The sequence below is a fragment of the Giraffa tippelskirchi genome, chromosome 13 (assembly GCF_054371585.1).
Source record: "Giraffa tippelskirchi isolate mGirTip1 chromosome 13, T2T-mGirTip1v1.2.pri, whole genome shotgun sequence".
Classification (NCBI taxonomy): domain Eukaryota; kingdom Metazoa; phylum Chordata; class Mammalia; order Artiodactyla; family Giraffidae; genus Giraffa; species Giraffa tippelskirchi.
The window spans coordinates 94,869,486-94,895,040 of NC_137287.1; the positions used below are offsets into that span (position 1 = coordinate 94,869,486).

The 25,555-nt window shown below is 43.2% G+C and overlaps 1 protein-coding gene and 1 long non-coding RNA gene across 2 annotated transcripts in view; one reads left to right on the plus strand and one right to left on the minus strand.

The window, feature by feature from the left end:
- The window catches only part of LOC145532929 (uncharacterized), a 40,309-nt gene extending 20,663 nt beyond the window's left edge, over positions 1–19,646 (plus strand). Inside the window, exons 3-7 of the long non-coding RNA XR_014073714.1 lie at positions 6,081–6,358; positions 8,666–10,160; positions 10,514–10,668; positions 12,089–12,260; positions 18,245–19,646. This is a non-coding gene — a long non-coding RNA (uncharacterized LOC145532929). The remainder of the gene's footprint in view (positions 1–6,080; positions 6,359–8,665; positions 10,161–10,513; positions 10,669–12,088; positions 12,261–18,244) is intronic.
- Positions 1–25,555, minus strand: part of TMC2 (transmembrane channel like 2) — a 68,558-nt gene that overhangs the window by 8,350 nt on the left and 34,653 nt on the right. Inside the window, exons 8-15 of the mRNA XM_081559013.1 lie at positions 23,355–23,502; positions 18,226–18,414; positions 12,633–12,812; positions 11,068–11,217; positions 9,002–9,130; positions 7,424–7,491; positions 6,176–6,415; positions 1,053–1,178 (exon numbers count right to left, since the gene is read on the minus strand). Of these exons, the coding sequence (XP_081415139.1) occupies positions 1,053–1,178; positions 6,176–6,415; positions 7,424–7,491; positions 9,002–9,130; positions 11,068–11,217; positions 12,633–12,812; positions 18,226–18,414; positions 23,355–23,502 (1,230 nt within the window). The remainder of the gene's footprint in view (positions 1–1,052; positions 1,179–6,175; positions 6,416–7,423; positions 7,492–9,001; positions 9,131–11,067; positions 11,218–12,632; positions 12,813–18,225; positions 18,415–23,354; positions 23,503–25,555) is intronic.

The following is a 25,555-nucleotide window of genomic DNA, read 5'->3' on the forward strand; positions in this document are numbered from 1 at the left end:
TGTAGTCTGAACCAGTCATAGAAAATGTTATAACTCAGAAGCAATAGTACATACATGTGATTAAATGGTTCAGATTAAAAATGATAAAAAGTAATCCAAATAGTGGTTACATTTGGAGAGGGAGGGAGAGAGAAAGATTAGGTGGGCTTGAAGTGTAATGTTTATTTCTTTTAAAAAGAGACCAATTGGGAGAAAATATTGCTAAATATTAACATCTGTTTAATCTTGTGATCTTGCACGCGATTGTCTGTATGTCTCTTTGTTGGGAATATTTCATACTGCCCTCTTCCTTCCTTGAACATTCATTGTTTGCCTTCTATGCCCCAGCCGTGGAGCTGGTACTGGGGACACAGAGATCACCAAGCCCACTCACATGTTCAGTCTGTGAGGATGATGGTGACAGTTGTACTGAATGCTCTCATGCACAGGGTGCTCTGCAGAGAAATCCTGTGAGCCCATCCAGGGACAGGCTGCATCAGCCTCAGCTTTCTTGAGGGGTGGGTCTTTAATATTTCTGGTGGATGTTTTGGAGAGAGCTGCAGCTGTTGCCAGACTCCCCTTATCCTCGGGCCCTGTCGTCAGTGTGTTCCCTGAAAGACATACAGTTGCCAGGGCCTGATGCCTCTCTCCAGCCTGCACAGAAATCATTCTGCCCATGGATGCAGCTGGCCCAAACTGCTGGGGAGTTAACCAGCACCTCTCCCCTGCCACATCTCCCAGAGGCACTCAACCTGTGATGATGGGAACTGATCTAAAATGTCCCGATCTCTCACCCTTGAGCAGGATAACTCAGAGGCACACTGTTTGCCAGAACTTCCATCAGGATTAAAGTCACCGCAGGAGTTAGAATACACCTTCCTGTCCCTTCTCTGTCTTACGTCCCTACACACACTGCCCCCTCTGAGAAACTACTTGCACTGAAATCCTTGTCTGAGGATCTCCTTCTGGGAAACCTCGATTGAGAAGGCAAGAAAGAAGGACCTGCCAAGGAAGTCTCAACTGCAAGGGGAGGTCTCTCCATGAGGCAGGGCCATGGCTCCCGGCTAACTTACAACATCAGCAGGATAGCTGGAATGATCAGGCCTGGATTGGCGAGGAAGGCAAAGATCTTGCCCAGGAAGGTTGGGAAATCATTTTCAACTGTCTCTTGGATGACGTCATACATTCTGTTTTTCCCACTGGAAAGAGGAGAGGATACATTATAGCATATTTCTTAGCTCATATGGCGTGAATGACTGTGTCCATACCTGGAGGGTCCAGGCCGCCACTCACCACTGCTTTCCTGGAAGAACAGAGCTCTTCTGCACAGGGACTGCAGTGAACTGACACACAGACACCACTATGCATGAAACAGATAACTAATGAGAACCTACTGTGTGACACAGGGGCAGCCCTGAGCCCTCATCTACACGACATCCCCTCGTGGGGCTTTTTTCCTTTTTTCAATTTTTATTGGAGTACAATGTTATTTTCTGCTGTACAGCAAAGTGAATCAGCCGTTTGTATACACGTATTTCCTCTTTTTGGATTTCCTTCCCATTTAGGTCACCACGGAGCACTGAGCAGAGTTCCCTGGGATTCTCCAGGCAAGAATACTGGAGTGGGTTGCCATTGCCTTCTCCAGAAGACCCAGCAAAAACAAAAATAAAATAAAAAATTAATTAATTAAAACTACAATGAGGTGCCACCTCACACTGATCAGAATGGCCACCATGAAAAAGTCTACAAATAAACGCTGGAGAGGGTGTGGAGAAAAGGAAACTCTCCTACACTGTTGGTGGGAATGTAAATTGGTGCAGCTACTGTGGAGAACATTATAGGGGTTCCTTAAAATAACTAAAAAATAGAACTACCATATAACCCAGCAATTCCACTCCTGGGCATATACCTGGATAAAACTATAATTCAAAAAGATAACATGCAGCCCTATGTTCACAACAGCACTATTCACAATAGCTAAAACATGGAAACAACCTAAGTATCCACTGACAAATAAATGGGTACAGAAGATGTAGTACATATATACAATGGAAAACTACTCAGCCATTAAAAAGAATGAAATAATGCCATTAGCAGCAACATGGACACAATTAGAGATTATCATACTAAGTGAAGTGAGTCAGAAAGAGAAATACCATATTATGTTTCTCATTTACCAATGATGAAGTAATTAAATTGTAGGAGCTAAAGAAATGTATTCAGAGAAAATAAACTTAAAACTTCTAGATTTTCCACCAAGAGCAGCTGCTTGAGGAGTTGAAAACTTGAGAACAATGTCCTATTCAGACACAAGGCAAGTGATCTCAAATGGTTTTCCTTGGCTTTTGATGAGTCAATAGATGTAACTGATACTGCTCGGTTGTTTATTTGAGGAGTTAATGCCAAGTCTGAGGTGACTGGGGTCGCACAGAGTCGGACACGACTGAAGCGACTTAGCAGCAGCAGCAGCAGCTGAGGTGACTGGAGAATTAGTCCCATGATATTCTGTGCAGGACATATATGGGTGAAATTTTCTCAAAGAAATTGAGAAAACACTAATTTAGTACAACTGAATTGACTGGGATTCAGCACAACTGAAATAAAGTCGAGTCTGCTATGATGTGCTACAACTGACAATGGTCAAACTATATACAGTGAAGAAGGAGGCACAACTGAACAAACTAACATAGCTTGTGAAATTTTCAGTTTGTGCAGACTATGGTTATTCTTATTCATCACTAAGTAATTTGCAGAAAACATTTGAATCTATCACGTACCAACCGAATCAACAATGTCAATAGTAAACGTTTTCTCTCATGACTTTTAATCATTTTAATATCTGTAAATTTTTATCAGAAATAGAAACTGAATATCCTGACTTGTCCTACTGCACAGCAGTTCAATGGCTTGGCAGTAATGAAGCTTGTGTCAATTTATTTCCCTATGGTGGTAGATGTGTTGCCATGTTACTAAAGTGGATCCAGGCAGCAAAGGCAGCGGTCTGGGCAGGACAATTGACTTTTTTTTTTTTTGGCCTCATGGCCTGTGGGATCTTAGTTCCCCAACCAGGGATTGAAGCCACACCCCCTGCAGTGAAGTGCAGTCTTAACCACTGGACCACCAAGGAATCCCCTGATTTTTGATGATAGAGAACAGCAACTTTGACCTTCTATTGTGTGAAATATCACCTCCTTTCCCTCAGAAGAATTCCATTCTTCTCATTCATAGCCCTGTATTACAAAAAATTATACTCTATTATTATCATATTTTTAATTTTGTCAATAAAAACTTTGTGGACGTTTGTTCCTCTCCTGTTATATAAGTACCCACATAATAGTCTTGATTTTTGCCTCTTGATCCCCAAAGCCTAAAATATGTACTTTCAGGCTCGAAAAGAAAAAGTTAGCTGATCCCTGATAATGCTTACCACCTCATAGTATTGTTACGACTACCAGCTACCCCGCATTTGGGCAGGACTGAAACTAACAAACTTGTATATATGTCCTACTATGGATTAGCACACTTCTCCAAGTACTTTATAGATAATAGCCCACTAAATCCTTGCAGCCTCCCTGTGAAGGAGGCACTACCATTATTTCCATCTCAGAGATGATGAACTTGCAGTGTAACTTGTTCAAGATGACGCAGCTGGCAAATGACAGGCCAGGCTCTAAACTCTATGCTCTAAATCATGGGGGTGGCAATTTTTCTCTGAGAAGATTTTAAACTTTGTGAACCAGGTGATCTCTGTTGGAGCTATTCAAATTCTGCTGTTGTAATTAGAAAGCAGCCATAGATAATATGCAAGCAAATGCATGAGGCTGTGCCCCAATAAAACTTTATTTACAAAAACAAGGGGTGGTCTGGATTTGGTCCATGGCTGTAGTTTTCCAGCCCTTACTTTTAACTTCATGCTATACAATGCTGTCCACCTCACTCATTTATATTGCCTGCCTGGATTTGGTCCAAACCTGAAGTCCCTCCCTGGAAAAGTGAATTTCTGCAAGGTGAAGGGGCTCGTTCAAGCACTGACCATAAACCAGGTGTTTTCTCCTGGATACTGGGTGTAAACCAGGGAGAAAGGGAAGAAAAATAAAATCACACCTTCATGGAGCTTATGGTCTGGTGGGGGAGATGGGCAACAGATAAGATTAAAAAAGGAAAAAGAGTGGCATGCTAGATGTTGATAAAGAGATGTGATAATCAGAAGTAATGATAAGGTGTATGTGTGTGTGTATGTGTGATTTTAGTTACCGTCTCTAGGGAAGGCCTCACTGAAAATGAAACCACTGAGTAAAGCTCTGAAGCAAGTGACTTCCCTGACAGCTCACTTGGTAAAGAATCCCTCTGCAATGCAGGACACCCTGATTCAATTTTTGGGTCGGGAAGATCCCCTGGAGAAGGGATAGGCTACCCACTCCAGTATTCTTGGGCTTCCCTTGTGACTTAGCTGGTAAAGAATCCGCCCACAATGCAGGAGACCTGGGTTCGATCCCTGGGTTGGGAAGATCCCCTGGAGAAAGGAAAGGCTACCCACTCCAGTGTTCTGGCCTGGATAAGTCCATTGACTGCATAGTCCACGGGGTCACAAAGAGTCAGACAGGATTGAGCGACTTTCACTTTCACTGAAGCAAGTGAGAGAACAGCTGTGGTGAATGTTCTAGCTGTTGGTGGGTTTTGATCAGAAGAGTGATGGGAAGGAGGTGGAAGTCATATGTTCTTCTGGGCTCCATTTTCAGGTCCCTTCCTCTGCTATCTGGGGGTCGGCTGTCAAGGGCCTCAGGAAGCAGATGAAGCAAGAGGGGCAGGTGCTGAGGGCCATATGTGGTGCAGGCCCACTCACTGACCTCCTGCCTGGGACAGGTGGGTGGTCTGGGAAAAGGGGCACCAATGTTCACTTCCAGAGTCCAGCCTTCCAAACCTTGATCAGGAAGAAGCCAAAAGAGGCTTCTGCCACTTCTGCTGCTGTGGTTGTCCCTCAACCTGGCACGCAGGCCTCCCACTGCTCAGTCAGTGTGGTGCTCCACTCTGGATTCAGCCCCCCTTTTCCTTCTGTCTGGACCCCTTTTCAGCCCCATCACATTCTGCTGTGAACCCTCCTGCCAAGGACTCCTCAGAACTCCAGGCCCTTGCTGTGGGGCACAACCACAGGCTTTCTCACGGTCAGTCCATTATAAACTAAGTTCTAGCTCAGCATTTCCCAAAGCTGGACGCACGTTAGCAGGCAGGGCCAGGACTGGAGTGAGGTGGGTGAAGCTTTGGGGTGCACAGTTTAAGGAGGTTCAACCCTTGGGGTTGAACAAGTGCAGGGTGGGCACCTTACTTGCCTCACCGTCCTCCTGGCCCTGGATGGTGTTCTGTGAAGCAAGGGTCTGTGGTTAGCGGGGATAGAGGCACCAGGTTGCACACCATATCTCACTGCACGTTACTGCAGAGCCTTGAATAAAGGAGTGTGCACTGCGTATTTCTAAGTAAGGAGGTGGCCGGTAAGAGGGGCAGCATCCCAAACTCGAACCACAGAGTCTTTTTTTACGCAGGAAAGAAAGGGCTTTGTTTTCAGAGGGTGCTGCATTTGGAAACAGAGCAGTGGATGCTCATTACCTCTCCATCTACCTCCTTACACAATTATCTCTTTATACAGTGTCCCTGAACCTAGTCTGGCCCATAGTGCTCTGTAGAGGACGGGGACCCAGTCAAGAGTCTTGGCAGCTGCTTCACATTTGAATGGCACTTGTAAACGGATGATCATTTCATTTTCAGAATACCCCCTGTTAACTCATCCTAAGGTAATCCAGGGCAGTAGATTATCCATATGTTAAAAAGTTAGAACTGCATTCTCCAATATGAGTTGGAGAACCATAACCATACCATAACAAATATGGTAGCCATTAGCCACTGCTGGTTATTTAAATTAAAATTAATTAAAATGAAATAAAATTAGAAATTGAACTTCTTGGTCCTCATTTCAAGTGCTCCACAGCCAGATGTGGCTGGTGGCTACCATGTTGGATAGCACAGACATAGAACATCTCCATCCTGCAGAAAGCTCTGTTGACAGCGTTAATAACTTGCCCAAAGCTCTACTCCATTGCCTTTTGCAGGCTGATGTGATATCAGAATTGGAATTCTGGGCCTGAGACCTCTGAGCAGACTGCCGCAGGAGAGGAGCTGCTCCCCTCCAACCGAGACTGTGCACCTGAATGGCCCGCAGTCGAAGGAGGGCGGAAGGGACATGATGGTGTAGGCCACGGGCAGGAGGCTGAGGAAGAGCACCAGCAGCAGGAGGCCCATGTAGAAGTTGTTGGAGCGGGAGGCCTTGAACACGCGTTCGTGGGGGACGTTGCTGCTCATCACCGCCCAGCACTGGAAGTACATGGAGGTCAGCAGGCGCAGCACATTGATGCCCACCAGTCCCGGGGCATAGAAGGAACCCATCCTAGAAGGGCAGAGATGGGACACCTGGTTGACTGGACAGCAGGAGAGGCCAGGGAAAGACAGCAGAAGGAAATGGGGCTGACGGGCTAGGGGCAGGAAGGCCTTGCTGCTTTCTCTGTAGGTCCCAAGGGAAGGAGTCTTCCCACTTAGCCAGGACATTTATCACCAAGCCATAGCCATCCATTCCTCAGGACAGGGATGCTCCATGCATTACCGGCTTGGGTTCTGGCCAGGATTTTACCACTGCCCCACCTCTAGCCCCATGGAGCAAATTACATGGCCTCTGGTTACTCTGTGGTCTCCATTAAATGGCACTGCTGCTCAGAAAAGTATCTGAAGTCCTTAAATTAAAAGAATTGGATATTGGCTTGCAATTAGCCCTTGAAAGCCTTGGCCAGGTTCCCTGGTGGCTCAGATGGTAAAGAAACTGCCTGCAATGCAGGAGACCCAGGTTCAATCCTTGGGTCAGGAAGATCCCCGGGAGAAGGAAATGGCAACCGACTCCAGTATTCTTGCCTGGAGGATCCCATGGACAGAGGACCCTGGTGGGCTACAGTTCATGGGGTCACAAAGAGTCAGCCATGACTGAGCAACTAACACACTTGAAAGCCTTTGGCTGAAGTCAGGCAGCTTCCTCAGTTCATGTGTCTCGCTCTTTCCTATCTTTCCTCCCCACCACTTCCTCCTCCCTCCCTTTCTTTCTCTTCCTTCCTTCCCATCCTACGTTTTCCTTTTTTCTTTCTTGCTTCTCTCCTCTCTCTTTCCTCCCTCTTCCTTTTTTCCTTCTCTCTCCTTCACTCTTCTCTCCCCTTGCTGTGTACATGGTAGCAACAGAGTGGGCTAGACACCGTCCTGGTTCAAATCTAGTCCTGCTCAAGTGAAGGAAAGGAGCTCAGAGAGGCCAGATGACATGTCTAGCCTCTCTCCTGCTGACTGAGAGGCTACGCCTGGGATTCCACCTTTTTGACTCCCCAGATGAGGTGATGCCCAGAGGAAATGCATAACTCACCAGATCATTCCTTGGTTGAAGATCAAACCAAGCACATTTCCACTAATATCAAACTCAGCATATGAGGGCTGGAGGGAAAGAGAGAAAGAGGAAAGAGAGAGGAAGTCTGTTAGGTGGTGTCAGCCAGATCCCACTACCAGCCAACTGACCAAGCCACTCCACCCCAAAGAGCCTGCTCTGGTGACCAGAGAGGAGCCTCAGATTCAGGGTTCTATTTCTTTAACATGTTTTCAACTTTTTAAAAGAAGGTTTTTTTTTCTTAAGCTTTATTTTTTATTTATTTATATTTGACTGTGCTGGGTCTTCATTGCTGCTCACAGAGGGCTTGTTGCTGCTCTTCAGTTGTGGCAAGCAGGGGCTACTTTCTAGTTGCAGTGCGCAGGCTTCTCATTGCAGTGGTTTCTCTTGTTGCAGAGCACATGGCTTTGCAATGTGCCTGGGCTTTGGTGGTTGCGGCTCACGGGCTCAGCAGAGCACAGGTTCAATGCTTGTGGTTGAACCACGGGCTTCGTTGTCCCGTGGCATGTGGGATCTGCCCGGACTAGGCTAGGGATCGAAACTGTGGTCCTGAACTGGCAGGCAGATTCCTTACCATTGAGCCAACAGGGAAGCCCCTAAAAAGAGTTTTAAACTTCTCAAACTTGAAGCATTCTTCAATGTCTTCTTCAACTAAAAAAATGAGAATTTTTTTTTGGAAATTCCATGGCAGTCCAGGGATTAGGGCTCTACCCTTTTATTGCTGGGGGCCTGGGTTCAATCCCTGGTAAGAGAACCAAGATCCCACAAGCCACAAGGTGTAGTCAAATTTAAAAAAACGAGAGAGAATTTTACCTTTTAGGGCCTGCAGGTTGACAGTGTTCTTGGGAGACCCCCTAAGAGAACGTTTTATCAATGCTTTAATCAGAAATGTATCTTGAAATTATAATCAAGTAGTCTAAGGTGTAAATATAATAAATAACAAAATGCAAATAATTAAACGAGGAGTCAAATGTAAAGAAAGTTTTAAAAGCAAACAAAATAAATCAATCACTCCTCCAATTCTCTTTTCTCCTTCTCATCTTCCTCTTGGAAAGGAGTGAGCTCAGACAGATTCACATTTTCCACCTGACTCTGATTTTCAGAGTTTTGGAGATTAGTCAACTATCTGAAAGGACACAGAGTGTGTGAGCACTGGGGAGCTGCAGTGGGGAGCTGGGGTCTTTGTGAGGCCAGCTTAAACCTGCTTCCTGATTTGTCTTCCAGATATGGAGATAACAAGTGACAGGAACAAGAAAAGAGGAAAACAAAGTGAGGAGAGAGAAAAGGAAGGTCACATGAGTGTGGATCAAAGGAGGAAACATGCCAAATCCGAATACAGGAAGGTTAAATCTTGGGAATTTAAAATTTGAAAATATTTTTAAAAAACTTTTTTATCTATTGGATTTTGTGTCTTGCCTAGAAAAAAATGAAATACTTTACTACTCCACAGAGTGGAGATTGACATTAAACATCTAAAGAAAATAATAGAATGCATCTAACTATATCAGAGAGGATGGTTGGAATGCCTTTCTGCAGAATGTTCAGGAAATCATGACCTACAAATCCAGCCTCCAGGTCCCAGCACCAGCAGTAGTTCATGAACCGGACAAAACAAGCCCGCAGGAAGTCACCCAGCAGGATGGTGATATACGTTACCAGCATGTCGGACACTGTCAGCCTCATGAATTCCTGCAAAAAGGAACAAAGCAAAAGGGGGTGGTCAGGGTTTGACCATGCCCACTTCTCCCAACTGACTGCAGCCATGCCATGCCCCCCCACCCCATATTCTTTTTTGTGACTCTCTGATTGATGGTAGCAGAATGGTGGTGCAGATAAGACTCCATGCTTTGAAAAATGCTTACTATAGGTTCCAGTTAAATTAGTTACAAGTTACCAATTTATTGCTTTGAATAGTCTCTGAACATTTTGATGTTGATATTAACCTTGCAAGGTTATTGGGAAGCTTAGTGATTATGCATACACATTTCCTGGCAGTTGGCAACACCCAGTATTTGGTAGTTATCAGCACTATTGCACAAATGAAGGATCTGAAGGCTTACTCCTTGCTTCCGCCACCTGCTCTGAAGTATCATCTGTACCAACTAAGACTGAATCTGACCATTGTCCTTGGGGACAGCCGGTGACATTCTTCACCCCGTGCTGATTGAATTTTTTTTTTGGTATGTAGAGAAAATAATGTAGGTTTTTTACAGAGGCACATAGAATAAGAGCTCAAAGCAATGAAACAGTTTTCTCTGCTTTGCAGAGTACATATAATTTATTAATTTTTTAAAAAGTTGAGATCTATCAGACATCATCAAAACTTTCAAGACATCCAATAGACTTGGAGTTCCCAGGGGCATAGGGCCTGCTTTATTCATTTTTGTATCTTCCAAGATGCTTAATGGATGTTTGCTGGATGAACAGCTGATGAGTTTTTATGGTTTTCCCTCAATACTAATGCTCTTAAGTAAAAGACAAACCAGCGTGTATTTGGTTTCCACATCTGTGCAAGGTGATGCTCTGGGGCCTGGGGTGGAGATGAACATAGGTAAGCAGGACATAACATTTCAAACCTATCATCACCAGCAAGTTCAGAAAGAAGCAAGCTTTAATCAGTGATGAGCATTCAGGGAGGAAGTCAAGAGAGATGCCCTCCAAGGATTTGAGGTTGGAAAAGAGAAATTCTATAGCAGAATATTCCAAAGGAATCACATAGGTAATGAACTCTTCTGTCTTCCAAAGAGGGTGGGTTTTACTCATGTGAAGACTTTCTCTGTTACACAACTGTGATGGGTTTAGAAATGTGAGTTGCTCTTCACATTAAAGATGAAGAGGATTTGATGAGAATGAGGGAATCTGGACCAGAGGAGATGAGAAGTGGTGAGTCTTAGCCCTCCATGAAGCAAGTAGAGAGAAAATCCCCCAGGACCCTGTGGGAAAGAGACTCTGCAGCAGGAAAATGTCTGCTGGTGGGCCTGTAGGCAGTGTTTGTCAAAGTGTATGATGTAATCCCCTCTTCCACTGGACTTCATCACCCTCAGTTAAAAACATTATTTTCTAATGCTCTAGGGGAGTGGATTATTCAGTGGTGACAGGTGAATAGAAACCCCATGCAAAGAGATGCAGCTGAGGAGGAGAAGGCAGCTGATCCCTATGTTACCTGTGAACACTTCGGATTTCTGCCTATGAAGGCAAAGAACACTAGCCTTAGAAATCTACACTGTGTAAGTACAAGGACAGTAGTGAAAGTGGGTAAGTGGAAATGATTGTTGTTAATTTTTGACATTCTAATGAAAACCTTTAATTCTCTTTACAGAAAAATGCACAGATGCATATACACACAAAATCCTGTACCCAGTTTTTAGTATTATCTATTTATGATTTCCAGGTGGAGAACCTCAGGCTTTTAGTAAAATCTGCAATAAAACTCCAAGTAAATTCAAGTGGTATTAGATTGCCAGATGGAGGACATAGAGAAATGTGTGGGACACTGAAAAAAAGGGCAATGTGAAAAGGTGGAACTTAATGCTGGCTTGACATTTTGGAGACATGGAAACATCAAGGAAGGGATAACGAAGAGCTGAGAATAGGGACCACCTTTTCAGGAGAGCGTAATTACTCACAATGCCCACAGCCGTCTCCCAGCAAGAACCCCGGGGCACATCTGCAGGGTGCAGGGGGGGCCGGGGGACACTCTCATTCCAACCTGAGGAGTTGTAGTAGTGAAACAGAGTCCAGTGAGTGATGTTCTTTATTGTCTCTTCATTAGAAAGCTAGAAGGGAAGATGGAGATGTGGGGTTGGAAAGAGCCAGGGAAGGTTCAACAGTTTCTACAGAAAGAACAATTCAAGCCAGCATATGCCACAACCCTACCATCTAGCCTCTGCCCTATCCCTTAACAGGGACTCTCCAGAACTGCCCTCCCCAGCCTTTCAATTTATAGAGAAGAGGGGGGCAACTGGCTGAAGTCCCTGGGTCTTTTCCAGGAATTTTTCTTCTTTAAGCTATTATTCATCCATCCAAATATTCATTCTTATTTTGAGATTAATTTATTCTGGGCATATAAGGCAGTGGAGACACAAGAGTGACACAGGAGTGAGCAGAGTTTACCTCAGAAAATTGCCAGTCCAGTAAGTGACACCTACACTTCCTCAGTCTAGTAGTAAGTGACAGAGATGAACAGACACTTGCAGAACAGAGTGATAAAAGCTGTGGGAAATTTTCTCTGGGGACCGAGGAAATCCACTTCAGACCATGGGGCCCTTTTCTGGAGGTGGGGACATCTGAGCCAAACTGCAGGAGGATAACTCAAGTAGTCAAACACGGGGAGGAGAGTGGAGAGTAAGGCAAGAGAGGAGGAAATGTGAGCTCGGAAGGGTGAAGCAGTTTATTCAGGTAGGAGGGAAGTGAGAGATGCAGATGGAGGGCAGGCAAGGGCCAGATCCAGTCACTACTATGCTTAGAATCTTCCAGCAGCTTCTTGTTAATCTCAGGAAAATTCATGAGGAGGGAGGCATGGGAAAGAGGAGCATCTCCATCTGACCCTTGCCCCAGTTTCATCTTTCACTTCCTGCCCTCCATGCTATTTTTCAGCTAACTCACCGTTCTCTATTTGCTTAAGCTCTTCTCTCTGATTTTTTCCAGTGTCTGCTAAGATCCCTCATGGTGGGGTCTGCAGCCCCTCCTGTGCACTGTCCTGCTGCCCTGGGCTCACCCCCACTGAAGCACCTGGTCCAGAGTGCTGTGATGAATGAGTCTGTCTCCCCTGGAACAGAACTGCGTCTTGCTCTCTGCTGTACCCCCAGGGCCTGACGTGGTAGGTGCACCATAACTGGTGAGTAGGGATGAAAGAGTAACTCAGCCATCACTTATCATTTCAATGGACACTTGTTGGCTGGTAAACATATGGCAGCTAAGAAACAGTACTGGAAAGGCTGCAGACAAAATATTAAGGTTATCAAATGACAGGAGGAGGATGTGAAAAAAGATAGCCTACAGAAAAGACAGTAAAGAACTGAAGCAAAATGTTAACAGTTGGGTCATAGGAATCTGGCGACATTTTTTCTTCATTTTATTTTTCTGACCTTTCTAAAATTTACTTAATATAAATCATACACGAGGAAATTATTATATTTAAACGAGCAACATGGTGGATGCTAGGAATTGGGAAGAAGTTTGTGGTCTCTACCTTCAGGTGGACGTCATCCATCAGGGCCAAGAGAAAGGTGTAGAGGTTTCCCAGGAAGAGTGCAAAGATGCGCCCCAGCTGCCACTTCAGTCCAATGCGTGGGTGGTAATTCTCCAGGGCGGCAATGGTTTCAAACAGAGGGGGACAAAACATCCCAAGCAGAGACATCACAATTTCTACCTGGGAAGTCAGGAGAGCTGGGCTAGTTTGTCATCAATGTCACTTGCTTGTCTACCATCTCTGTACCCCCAGGGTCATGCATCTCCATCTCCTCGTTGCCTGCCCCCTCCTCTGCCTCTAGAAATGCCCCACCCGGGGTCTCCACAACTTGCTGTGTGACCCTGACATAGGAACCAACATGCTCTGGGACTGCTTGACACAATGATTGTTACCAGTAGCACTGATAAAAATAGCAAACTATCTTTGAGGAGGAAATGAATTAACACATGGGACAGTGCTTTGTGTTTGGTAACAGTTGTGCATCATTAAGAGTCATCTCATCTCAGGAGAATGGAAGACCAGAAGCTCCAATCATGGAACAGAACCAACAGTAGAGGCATGTGGTGCAGGGTGTGGCCTTTGGGGTCAGCTCTCTGGGTTTTAGCCCCTGCTCTATTGCTTGCTGGCTTTGTAATTTAGGGAAAGTTACATAATTTCTCTGAGTTTCTTGTTTCTTTGTGTGTAAAATGGTGATGGCGGACTTCGTTGTGAGAATCAGGACATAAGTCATAAGCCGATAGCACAGAACCTGGTAGGGACTAAATTTTGGCTTCAACTTTGGGAAAAACCTGACTCGAATAATGGAACTGCCAGCCACAGTAGAACATTCTCTCTGCCACTGAGTCTGCCCACCTAGAGGAGAGTATCCTGAACTGCTGATCAAAGTGCAGGTCGATCAGCTCTTCTGGACTGCGGCTCACTCCCCTCCACCCTCTCACACTGACCTTTGGGTTAGCTTCTCATGACCTTCATTCCTCCAACCCTGCTCACGCGGTTCTTCCCGCCTAGAAAGACATCCTGGCACCACATCCACCACGGCCCTTCTCTAACGTTTGTCTGATGCTTAGCTTGATTCCCGCCTTTGCCATAAAATCCCCCAGTCTCTCTGGCTCACATGGGCTTTCCCAGCTGCCACACATCTGAAACACGAAACATCTTATTTGATCACAGTCTTCCTGCTTTTACTGGTTGTGCCAAAGTTTATTCTTGTCAAACCTGCTTCCTGAGGAGACTGGCAATTCCATTAAAGGCAGAATTCATCTTGAGCATCTTCTGTATCCCTCTCATAGCTTAGTGTTTTAGAAATTAAGTGTAAATATCATTTTTAAAAAACTCAATCTGATTATCACTGACTTTGACCTATAGCTTTCATTCATTCACATTCATTGAAATCACTGATACATTTATATTTAAGTCTATCTGATTTTGTGCTTTATATTTGTCCTGCCAGTTCCACATTTCCTTTTTTATCCTTTCTTGCCTTATGATGGGAAGTAGATTTTTTCTTCTTTGGGTCAGTAATATTTTCTAGGCTTAGTAAGGTGGTTCTTCTGCTGATCTCACCTGGGTTCATTCATGTATTAATATCTATAGTCAGCTGATGGCTGATGTTTTCATTTATACATCTGATGGTGGATCTGCTATCATGTAGGGTGATGAGAAAATTGGGCCATGTGTCTCTCATCATTTAGGAGGCCAGCCTGGCATCATCCACATGATGGATATTTCAGGTTCCCAAGAAAGAAGCAAGTTCCAAAACACAAGCACCTTTCAAGTCTGCTTGTATCATGGTTATAGAAGCAAGGTCTGGTGCTGTAAAGAGCAATATTGCATAGGAACATGGAATGTTAGGTCCATGAATCAAGGCAAATTGGAAGCGGTCAAACAGGAGATGGCAAGAGTGAACGTCGACGTTTTAGGAATCAGCGAACTAAAATGGACTGGTATGGGTGAATTTAACTCAGATGACCATTATATCTACTACTGTGGGCAAGAATCCCTTAGAAGAAATGGAGTAGCCATCATGGTCAACAAAAGAGTCCGAAATGCAGTACTTGGATGCAGTCTCAAAAACGACAGAATGATCTCTGTTCGTTTCCAAGGCAAACCATTCACTATCACGGTAATCCGACCATTAATGCTGAAGAAGCTAAGTTGAACGGTTCTATGAAGACCTACAAGACCTTCTAGAACTAACACCCAAAAAAGATGTCCTTTTCATTATAGAGGACTGGAATGCAAAAGTAGGAAGTCCAGAAACACTTGGAGTAACAGGCAAATTTGGCCTTGGAGTACAGAATAAAGCAGGACAAAGGCTAACAGAGTTTTGCCAACAGAACGCACTGATCATAGCAAATACCCTCTTCCAACAACACAAGAGAAGACTCTACACGTGGACATCACCAGATGGTCAACAATGAAATCAGATTGATTGTATTCTTTACAGCCAAAGATGGAGAAACTCTATACAGTCAGCAAAAGCAAGACCAGGAGCTGACTGTGGCTCAGATCATGAACTCCTTATTGCCAAATTCAGACTGAAATTGAAGAAAGTAGGGAAAACCACTAGACCATTCAGGTATGACCTAAATCAAATCACTTACGATTATACAGTGGAAGTGAGAAATAGACTTAAGGGACTAGATCTGATAGACAGAGTGCCTGATGAACTATGGACGGAGGTTCGTGACATTGTACAGGAGACAGGGATCAAGACCACCCCCAAGAAAAAAATGCAAAAAAGCAAAATGGCTGTCTGAGGAGGCCTTACAAACAGCTGTGAAAAGAAGAGAAGCGAAAAGCAAAGGAGAAAAGGCACGATATTCCCATTTGAATGCAGAGTTCCAAAGAATAGTAAGGAGAGATAAGAAAGCCTTCCTCAGTAATCAATGCAAAGAAATAGAGGAAAACAACAGAATGGGAAAGACTAGAGATCTCTTCAAGAAAATTAGAGATACCAAGGGAACATTTCATGCAAACATGGGCACAATAAAGGACAGAAATGGTATGGACCTAACAGAAGCAGAAGATATTAAGAAGAGGTGGCAAGAATACACAGAAGAACTGTACAAAAAAGATCTTCACGACCCAGATAATGACGATGGTGTGATCACTCACCTAGAGCCAGACATCCTGGAATGTGAAGTCAAGTGGGCCTCAGGAAGCATCAGTACGAACAAAACTAGTGGAGGTGATGGAATTCCAGTTGAGCTATTTCAAATCCTAAAAGATGCTGCTGCGAAAGTGCTGCACTCAGTATGCCAGCAAATTTGGAAAACTCACCAGTGGCCACAGGACTGGAAAAGGTCAGTTTTCATTCCAATCCCAAAGAAAGGCAATGCCAAAGAATGCTCAAACTACCACACAATTACACTCATCTCACACGCTAGTAAAGTAATGCTCAAAATTCTCCAAGCCAGGCTTCAACAATATGTGATCCGTGAACTACCAGATGTTCAAGATGGATTTAGAAAAAGCAGGGGAACCAGAGATCAAATTGCCAACATCCGCTGGATCATTGAAAAAGCAAGAGAGTTTCAGAAAAACATCTATTTCTGCTTTTTTGACTATGCCAAAGCCTTTGACTGTGTGGATCACAATAAACTGTGGAAAATTCTGAAAGAGATAGGAATACCAGACCACCTGACCTGCCTCCTGAGAAACCTGTATGCAGGTCAGGAAGCAACAGTTAGAAATGGACATGGAACAACAGACTGGTTCCAAATAGGAAAAGGAGTACGTCAAGGTTGTATATTGTCACCCTGCTTATTTAACTTATATGTAGAGAACATCATGAGAAAAGCTGGGCTGGAAGAAGCACAAGCTGGAATCAAGATTGCCAGGAGAAATATCAATAACCTCAGATATGCAGATGACACCACCCTTGTGGCAGAAAGTGAAGAAGAACTTAAGAGCCTCTTGATGAAAGTGAAAGAGGAGAGTGAAAAAGTTGGCTTCAAGCTCAACATTCAGAAAACTAAGATCATAGCATCTGGTCCCATCACTTCATGGGAAATAGATGGGGAAACAGTGGAAACAGTGTCTGACTTTATTTTTTTTGGCTCCAAAATCACTGCAGATGGTGATTGCAGCCATGAAATCAAAAGATGCTTACTCCTTGGCAGGAAAGTTATGACCAACCTAGACAGCATATTGAAAAGCAGAGACATTACTTTGTCAACAAAAGTCCGTCTAGTCAAGGCTATGGTTTTTCCAGTGGTGATGTATGAATGTGAGAGTTGAACTATAAAGAAAGCTGAGCATGGAAGAATTGACACTTTTGAACTGTGGTGTTGGAGAAGACTCTTGAGAGTCCCTTGGACTGCAAGGAGATCCAACCAGTCCATCCTAAAGGAAATCAGTCCTGAATATTCATTGGAAGGAGTGATGCTGAAGCTGAAACTCCAATACTTTGGCCACTTGATGAGAAGAACTGACTCACTGGAAAAGACCTTGATGCTGGGAAAGATTGAAGGCAGGAGGAGAAGGGGACGACAGAGGATGAGATGGTTGGATGGCATCACCAACTCGATGGACATGAGTTTGAGTAAACTGCGGAAGTTGGTGATGGACAGGGAGGCCTGGCGTGCTGCAGCCCATGGGGTTTCAAAGAGTCAGTCACGACTGAGCAACTGAACTGAACTGAACTATATCATGGTTGTTATTGTTTCACTGACTAAGGCAAGGGATTGGGAAACAGATTTCACCTCTTCATGGGAGGGGCTATAAGATCACATTTCAAAAAAATGTGCATATAAGGATGGGAAGAACTTGTAGCCATTTTTGCCAACTACCACAGATGTCAAATTCCTGAGAGAGATTTATAGGTTCAACACAATCACAATAAAACCTTAATGTGTTTTTTTGTGAATCTTGAGAGAACTCACTCTATCAGGTATCAAGACATACTATAGAGTCACAGTTTATCAATACGCTATTAGTGCAGGAATAAACAAATAGAGAAGGCAATGGCACCCCACTCCAGTACTCTTGCCTAGAAAATCCCATGGATGGAGGAGCCTGGTAGGCTACAGTCCATGGGGTCGCTAAGAGTCGGACACGACTGAGCGACTTCACTTTCACTTTTCCCTTTCATGCACTGGAGAAGGAAATGGCAACCCACTCCAGTATTCTTGCCTGGAGAATCCTAGGGACGGCGGAGCCTAGTGAGCTGCCGTCCATGGGGTTGCACAGAGTCGGACACGACTGAAGCGACTTAGCAAGCAAGCAAGCAAGCAAACAAATAGACCAGTGGAACAGAAAGGCAGCCCAGAATCACACCCATGCAGTACTAGACAACCGACTTATGATCTATAGCACTGTAGAGACCTGAGGAAAGGACCATCTTTTTAAAAAATTCATGTTAAGGCAACTGGCTACTTAGCTGACTGACATGTTAATTGAATCCAGCTTTATCCAGCTATGAAAGCCTAATAACAGGTGACTGTTCCAGATGTTCATATTACTTGACTTGAAAGCAATGTAATTTCACTTTTTAAAATAAGTCCCATAGTCCAGAATTCAATAATTCAGCTGAATGGCATAGGAACAGGGTAATTTCAGGATATTCACTTCAGCAGGTGTACCATCTTACCTCATTTCTTTCATACCAGCTGACATTCTGCATTTTGGAAAATTCCTGGGATCGCTTCACCACAAAGTAAATGAGGTACCCACTTCCACACAAACAGCAGATGATGAGAAAGTTGGCCAGGACACGGAGAAATCTTGTCAGATGGACATTTTCTTCTTTGTTACTCTCTTGTTCATCCACTATTGACTCCTGGATGTGTGAAAATGAGATGTGAATAATAACAAGGAATCGTCGTTCGGTTCCTGAGATGACTACTTTTTATATTTTCAGAAATTAAATAATTGGGGTGGTAGAGAGCACTGCTGCTTTGTGGGGAGTTAGTTGTTTTCTTTAAGAAAATATATTTTGAATAGGTGAGGGACATTAAGAGGCACAAACTTCCACTTGCAAAATAAGTGAGTCATGAGTATGAAATGTACAAATGAACAAAATGTACAAATATCTTTGGTGACATATTATAACTAGACTTACCATGGTGACCATTTTTAATTGTATAGAAATATTGAATCACTATGCTGTACAACAAGAGTAACACTGAATTGTAGGTCAGTTATATTTAAACAAACAAACTTATAGAAAAAGAGATCAGATTTGTGGTTACCAGAGGTAGGGGATGGGGTAGGCAGAGGGAGAACTGGATGAAGGTAGTCAAAAGATACAAACTTCTAGTTATAAGATTAAGAAGTCCCAAAGTACAACATGATGAACCTAATTAACACTACTGTATATTATATATGAGAGTTGTTAAGAGAGTAAATCCTAAGTTCTCATTACAAGGAAAAATTTTTTTCTTTAGTTTTGTATCTATATGAGATGATGGATGCTCACTAAACTTACTGTGTTAATCATTTCATGATGTAAGTCAAAGCATTATGCTGTACACCTTAAACTTATACAGTGTTGTCTTTCAATTGTATTTCAATAGAACTGGAAGGAAAAAAAGGAATCTTAAAAAATTACATTTTTTGTTGTTACTGCTATTTTGGTACATGTAATGACAAAAGCTTAGATTTATTGGAAACTTACTGCATGTCAGCTGTGGTGCTAAATGCTTTCCATGCACTATTCTTAATCCCAACAACAAACCAATAGTAGTTACCTTCATTACCCACATTATGGATACCAATGCCCAGAGAGGTTTTTCTAACCCATTGGGATTGTTTTAAATCTACAGATCAAATAGATTCAAATTGAATCTTAAAAATATCAAGTCTTCTAAGCCAGGGGCTGGCTTTTTCTATAGAAAAGTTCTGGCCAAACTTTTTTCTGTAAAAAAATCAGAAAGTAAATAGTTTTGGTTTTGCAGGCCACATGGTGTCTCTCATAACTACTTAACTGTGTTGCTGTAGCATGAAAGCAACTATAGACAATATATAATAAATGGGCATGACTTTATTTCAATAAAATCTTATTGATAAAAATAGACAGCAGGCTGGATTTGGACCGTGGGCTATAGTTTGCTGATCCCTGTTCTAATCCATGGGCGCGGTATATTTCTCCATTTATTTAGAGTTTATTAATTCCTTTCAGCAATGTTTTGTACTTTTTGCTGTAGGCAGCTTTGCACATTTTTTTGTGTGTGTGAAATCTATTCTTTGGAATTCTTTATACTTTATATCATTTTATTATAAATGGAATGAAATTACTTTCTAATTGTTTGCTGCTAGTGTATACAAATACAATATATTTTTTATTTTAAAAAATCTGCATTAGTACAGATACCCTGCATTAACACATTTTTTATAGTATGAGAAATTAGAATGTGGCACAATTAGTATGTGGCAGAATCAGGGTGGAAAAACGAGGTCCCCTGGACACAAAAGTCCTGGAAGGAGATCCTTCTTTACTTTTTTTAAGTTGAATATAATCTACAATATTGTGTTAATTACTACTGCACAGCAAAGTGATCCAGTTTATATGTATACATTCCTTTCTAAAAAAACATTCTTTCCATTATTGTTTATCACAGGATATTGAATATAGCTCTCTAGGCTATACAGTAGGACCTTGTTGTTTATCTATTCCATATATAAAAGCTTACATCTGCTAAACCCGAATTCCTACTCTAACCCTTCCCTCAGCCCCCTCCTCCTTGGAACCACAAGTCTGTTCTCCATGTCTGTGAGTCTGTTTCTGTTTCATAGATGGGTTCATTTGTGTCATGTTTTAGACTCCACATGTAAGAGATCTCATATGGTATTTGTCGTTCTCTTTCTGACTTGACTTAGTATGATAATCTCTAGTTGCATCCATGTTGCTGCAAATGGCATTATTTCATTCTTTTTTATGACCAAGTAGTATGTGTGTGTGTGTATATATATATATATGCATTATATTACATCTTCTTTATCCATTCACCTGTAGTTGGACATTAGATGTTTCCATATATTGGCTAATGTGAATTGTGCTTCTATGAACATAGCAGTGCGCGTATCTTTTTTAACTATAGTTTTGTCTGGCTATATGGCCAGGAGTGGGATGCTGGATCATATCGTAATTCTACTTTTAGTTTTCTGAGGAACATCTATACCGTTTTCAAGAGTGGCTATACCAACTTACATTCCCACCAACAGTGAAGGAGGGTTCCCTTTTCTCCATACCCTCTCCAGCATTTGTTATTTGTAGATTTTTTCATGATGGCCACTCTAACTGGTGTGAGGTGACACCTCATTGTAGTTTTGGTTTGCATTTCTCTAATAATTAGCAATGTTGAACATCTTTTCATGTGCCTGCTGCCCATCTGTATGTCTTCTTTGCAACCATTCAGAGTTCTTGATAGTCCAATACTTCCCCTGTCTGATCAGTCAGACTTTGCTACTCCAGGATCTTACAGGGGTCAGATCTACACCACAGCAGTGCTTGATGGTCTTTTTCTTTTTCCCTTTCCTCTCTCTTGGCCCTTCTGGGAGGAGAATGGACTGCTGCCCACTGATACCAGTTGTTGCTTGCAGAAGAGAGGTACACCCACCAGGGACAGGGCTTGAGTCATGAGCCTCAGGCTCCTCTAGGCTTGGCAGTTGTTGGAGCAGGGAGCTGGCTCAGTTCTCCTGTCCTTCTCAGCAATGGGGAGCCTGTGATGGAGCATCTAAGGGTAGGGTAGGGGTCAACAGGGGTTTTGGCCCTTCCTCCAGGACTACTAGAGAGAGGCAAAGCAGGTCAATGCCTGTGAAGCACTTTGAACATCTAGGAAGGAGAAGGCTTCTCCTCTGAATATGTTAAAAACCAAGATAATATACTTATATAACAGGGCACATGTGAGAACTGTGTGCATTAATGTATTTTAACTGCCTGATGAGTTAGTTGAAGCTGAACCTGAACACAGTAACTGTTAGTTGATTGAAAAATCTCCTTCCTTCTCTTAAGGCAATACAAATAACAAAACAAAAATAAATAAATGGGGCCTAATCAAACTTACAAGCTTTTGCACAGCAAAGGAAACCATAAAAAAAAAAAAAAAAAGACAACCTACAGAATGGGAGAAAATAACAAATTTTGGAGAGGGTGTGGAGAAAAGGGAACCCTCCTACACTGTTGGTAGGAATGTAAGTGGTTGCAGCCACTATATGCATGCATGCTAAGTTACTTCAGTTGTGCCTGACTCTTTGTGACTCTGGACTGTAGCCCTCTGGGCTCCTCTGTGCAAGGGATTCTCCAGGCAAGAATACTGGAATGGGTTGCCATGTCCTCCTCCAGGGGCTCTTCCTGACCCAGGGATCAAACCCATGTCTCTTATGTCTCCTGCATTGTCAGGCGAGTTCTTTACTAGTGCTACCTGGGAAGCTGTCACTATGGAGAATAGTAAAACTAAAAGTAGAACTATCACATGATCCAGCAATCCCACTCCTGGGCATATATTTGGAAAAGATGAAAACTCTAATTCTAAAAGATATAAGCATTCCAATGTTCAGAGCAGCACTATTTACAATAGCGAAGACAAGGAAGCCACCTAAGAGTCCATTCACAGATGAATGAATAAAGAAGACGTGGTACATATGGAAAATTATATATTAAAAAGGATGAAAATTTTAAAAGCCATAAAAAAGAATGAAATAGTGCCATTTGCGGCAACATGGATGGATCCAGAGACTATCACAGTAAGTGAAGTAAGTCAGAGACAGACAAATGTCATGATATTGTTTATATGTGGAGTCTAAAAAATGATACAAATAAACTTTTTTTCACAAAACAGAAGCAGATGCACAGACTTAGAAAACAAGCGTATGTTTACTAAAGGAGATAGCAGGGGGATAAATTAGGATTTTGGAACTAGTAGATGCAAACTACTATTATATATAAAATAGATCAACAACAAGGTCCTACTGTATAGCATAGGGAATCATATTCAGTATCTTGTAATAACCTATAATGGAAAAGAATATGAAAATGAATATATATGTATAATTGAATCACTTTGCTGTACAACAGAAACTAACACAATGTTGTAAATCAAATATACTTCAATTAAAAGTAAAGAACCCTGAGTGGTATATACAGTCATGGAGGGAAAAGCTAAGATGTGCAGTGCTTCCCCCATCATTCCAACTGCTTACCCTCAGGCTTGTTTTTGTTCTAAATTCTGTAGACCACCTCATATCTCTCTTGTGAGCAAATTAATAAGATAATTAAGTGTGGAATTATACATTTAACTGATTCCTTTATTCCCACATCCCCAAACCAGGGTTCTCAACTCTCTGTGGGTGTTCTAATTGCCTGGGGAAGTTTTTAAAAAATCAATGCCAGGACCCCACCCTAGACCAATTATATGAGAATCTCTGGGGGTGGGGCCCAGAAGATTTTTTAAAGCTTCTCAGAGCATGCAAATATGTGTAAAAGTTGAGAACAGCTGCCCCAAGTGAGTCCTTTCATTTCCTCCAGCAGAAAGCAGTTCTGAGAGGAAAGAGGCAGGGCCTAGCATCCATGATTCTCAACCATATTAAGAAACAGATGGTAGGTACCATCCAGGAGCATTCTTTCTTGAAGGTTTGAGAGCTAGGCTCCCACTTCTGGGAAAGCTCTTACCACAAACTAATTGGGGATCTTATTTCCCATGCCCCAGCTGGGAGAACTCTCCCAATGACCAGAGGGACTCAGAGTTCCCCGGGAAGTGGGAACGGCCCTGAGGTGACTACCTTGAAGCTGGTGGTGATGGAGGCATATTTGTTGTCGGCCGTCTCTGAATTCCCAATCAGGTAGTCCCAGCTGGTGAACATCTTGAAGCTGAATGTGAAGTTATCACTCTCCCCCTCGCTCGTGCTGCCCTGGTTGTTGCTGGCCATCCTGTAGGGCACAGACCGCTGCCGTTAGGTCTGCTGTGTCTGCTGTGTCAGCCCAGTCTTAGGCACAGGTGGCAGATATCCATGAAGGAAAAGAGCCAAGACGGATTTGAGTCAGGCTGCTGACAGCCGGAGCACCTTCCCCTCAAAGTCAGAGTGTCCTGTGAGCATACATGGTGTCAGTTGGATAACAAGGAGCCGGCATGGGTACAGGACACATAACCATGTTTTCTACCCTGACGTCTGATTTCTTGTGACTTGACTCACTTGCCAATGTTTTAGAACTCTTCTCACAGAGAACATCCCCTCCTTTTTTTTTTTTTAAATTTATTGCCATTATTTCTTTGCACATGTATTTTTTTTATTTTTAAACTTTTCTATTGGGGTATTCTATTGGGTTGGAATGATCCCCTGGAGAAGGGAAAGGCTACCCACTCCAGTATTCTGGCCTGGAGAATTCCATGGACTGTATAGAGTCTGTGACATGGAGTCACAAAGAGTCAGACACAACTGAGCAACTTTCACTTTCACTTTCATTGGGGTATGGCCGATTAAAAATATTGTGATAGTTCCAGGTGAACGGCAAAGGGATTCAGCCATATATATACATATACATGTATCCATTCTCCCCTAAACTCTCCTCCCATCCAGGCTGCCACAAAACAGTGAGCAGAGTTCTCTGTGCTATACAGTAGTTCCTTGTTGGTTACCCACTTTAAATATAGCAGTGTGTACATGTCTATCTCCCTAACTATCCCTTCCCATCATCCTTCCCCCAGCAACCATAAATTCAAGAACATCCCCTGCTAATTCTTGGATAAAAATTATATTTTTCTGATGTAAAATTCAATAAGCCCTGAGGCAGTTGGTATTGCAACCAGATCATACACACATCCTTTTCTTAAGCAAGCTTGGAGGAAAGTACCTTGGACCTACCTTAATAACCCCCTATTTCATCCTCCTTGTCCTCATTCTCTCTTTGTGCTTCCTGGAGATCCACCCTGGGAGAACCACAGAATCCCAGGGAAGGGCTCTATCAGATGCAACGGTGGGGGGCGGGGGTTGTTTGCACCTCTCTGACTCTGTCTGACGTGTTGGCTTTTGGGATTTGCTGTTTCAGGGGCCTGGTTGCCTTAGTTAGCTTTTTGGTTCAACAGGGAAACATTCCACATCCTTATACTTTGCTGGGAAAAATGTAACAATGTCAGGGCTAAGAATAAAACCAAGCCTGTCTTGCCTGCCCCCTTGTTTTTTTTTCCTTTTGCTTGATAGAGTTGGGTAGCCACATGTCACGTAGTGGTCACTGTCTCATGCCAGACAGGCTCTCATGAACAGCAGCATTTTCCTCTGAGTGGACGAGATAGAAAACCTAGCTGGGCCCGTCCATCACCTTGCGGGGGTTCTGGCCGGGCTTCAAGGGCACTCTGCTCCTGCTGCATACACAGCTGCTCTGCTCTTCGAGGATACGTGACCTCCGGTGGCTCTGCTGAAGGGGGGGCCTGGTGGTCTGGTCTGTGCACAGACTGTGCCCCCATCCTGCACAGCCTGTGCTAACTGGGACCCCCTGACTTAGAAGAAGGCAATCCGGGGGGGAAGCCAAGTTTTTTTCTTCAGAGAATATGAATTAGGAGGCACAAACGTATTAAAGCGCCATTTCTGACCACAGAGAAAAGCAGAATTGGGGTCGGAGAGGACACCAAGGTTAGCCACTGCCACATACACTGGTTTAGCCTTATTGTTGTATCTTCGTAAGTGCCGCCTCAGCTTTCCCATGAGCTTACAGCAGAGGGTTTTTCTGAGGAAGCCAGGCTCTGAGGAAAACAGAAACAGGCCTCGAAAACTTCTCTAGCATTTCCTTACCAGGTACCATGTTCCCCTTTAAGCCATACTCTTTTGTTTTCTTTTTTAAAGATTTTGATCATTTCTATTTATTTATTTATGGCTGTCCTGAGTCTTCATCGCTATGTGGGCTTTCTCTGGTTGTGGACAGCAGGGACTACCCTTTGCTGCGATTGCAGTGGTTCCTCTTGTTGCAGAGCATGGGGTCTAGGGCATGT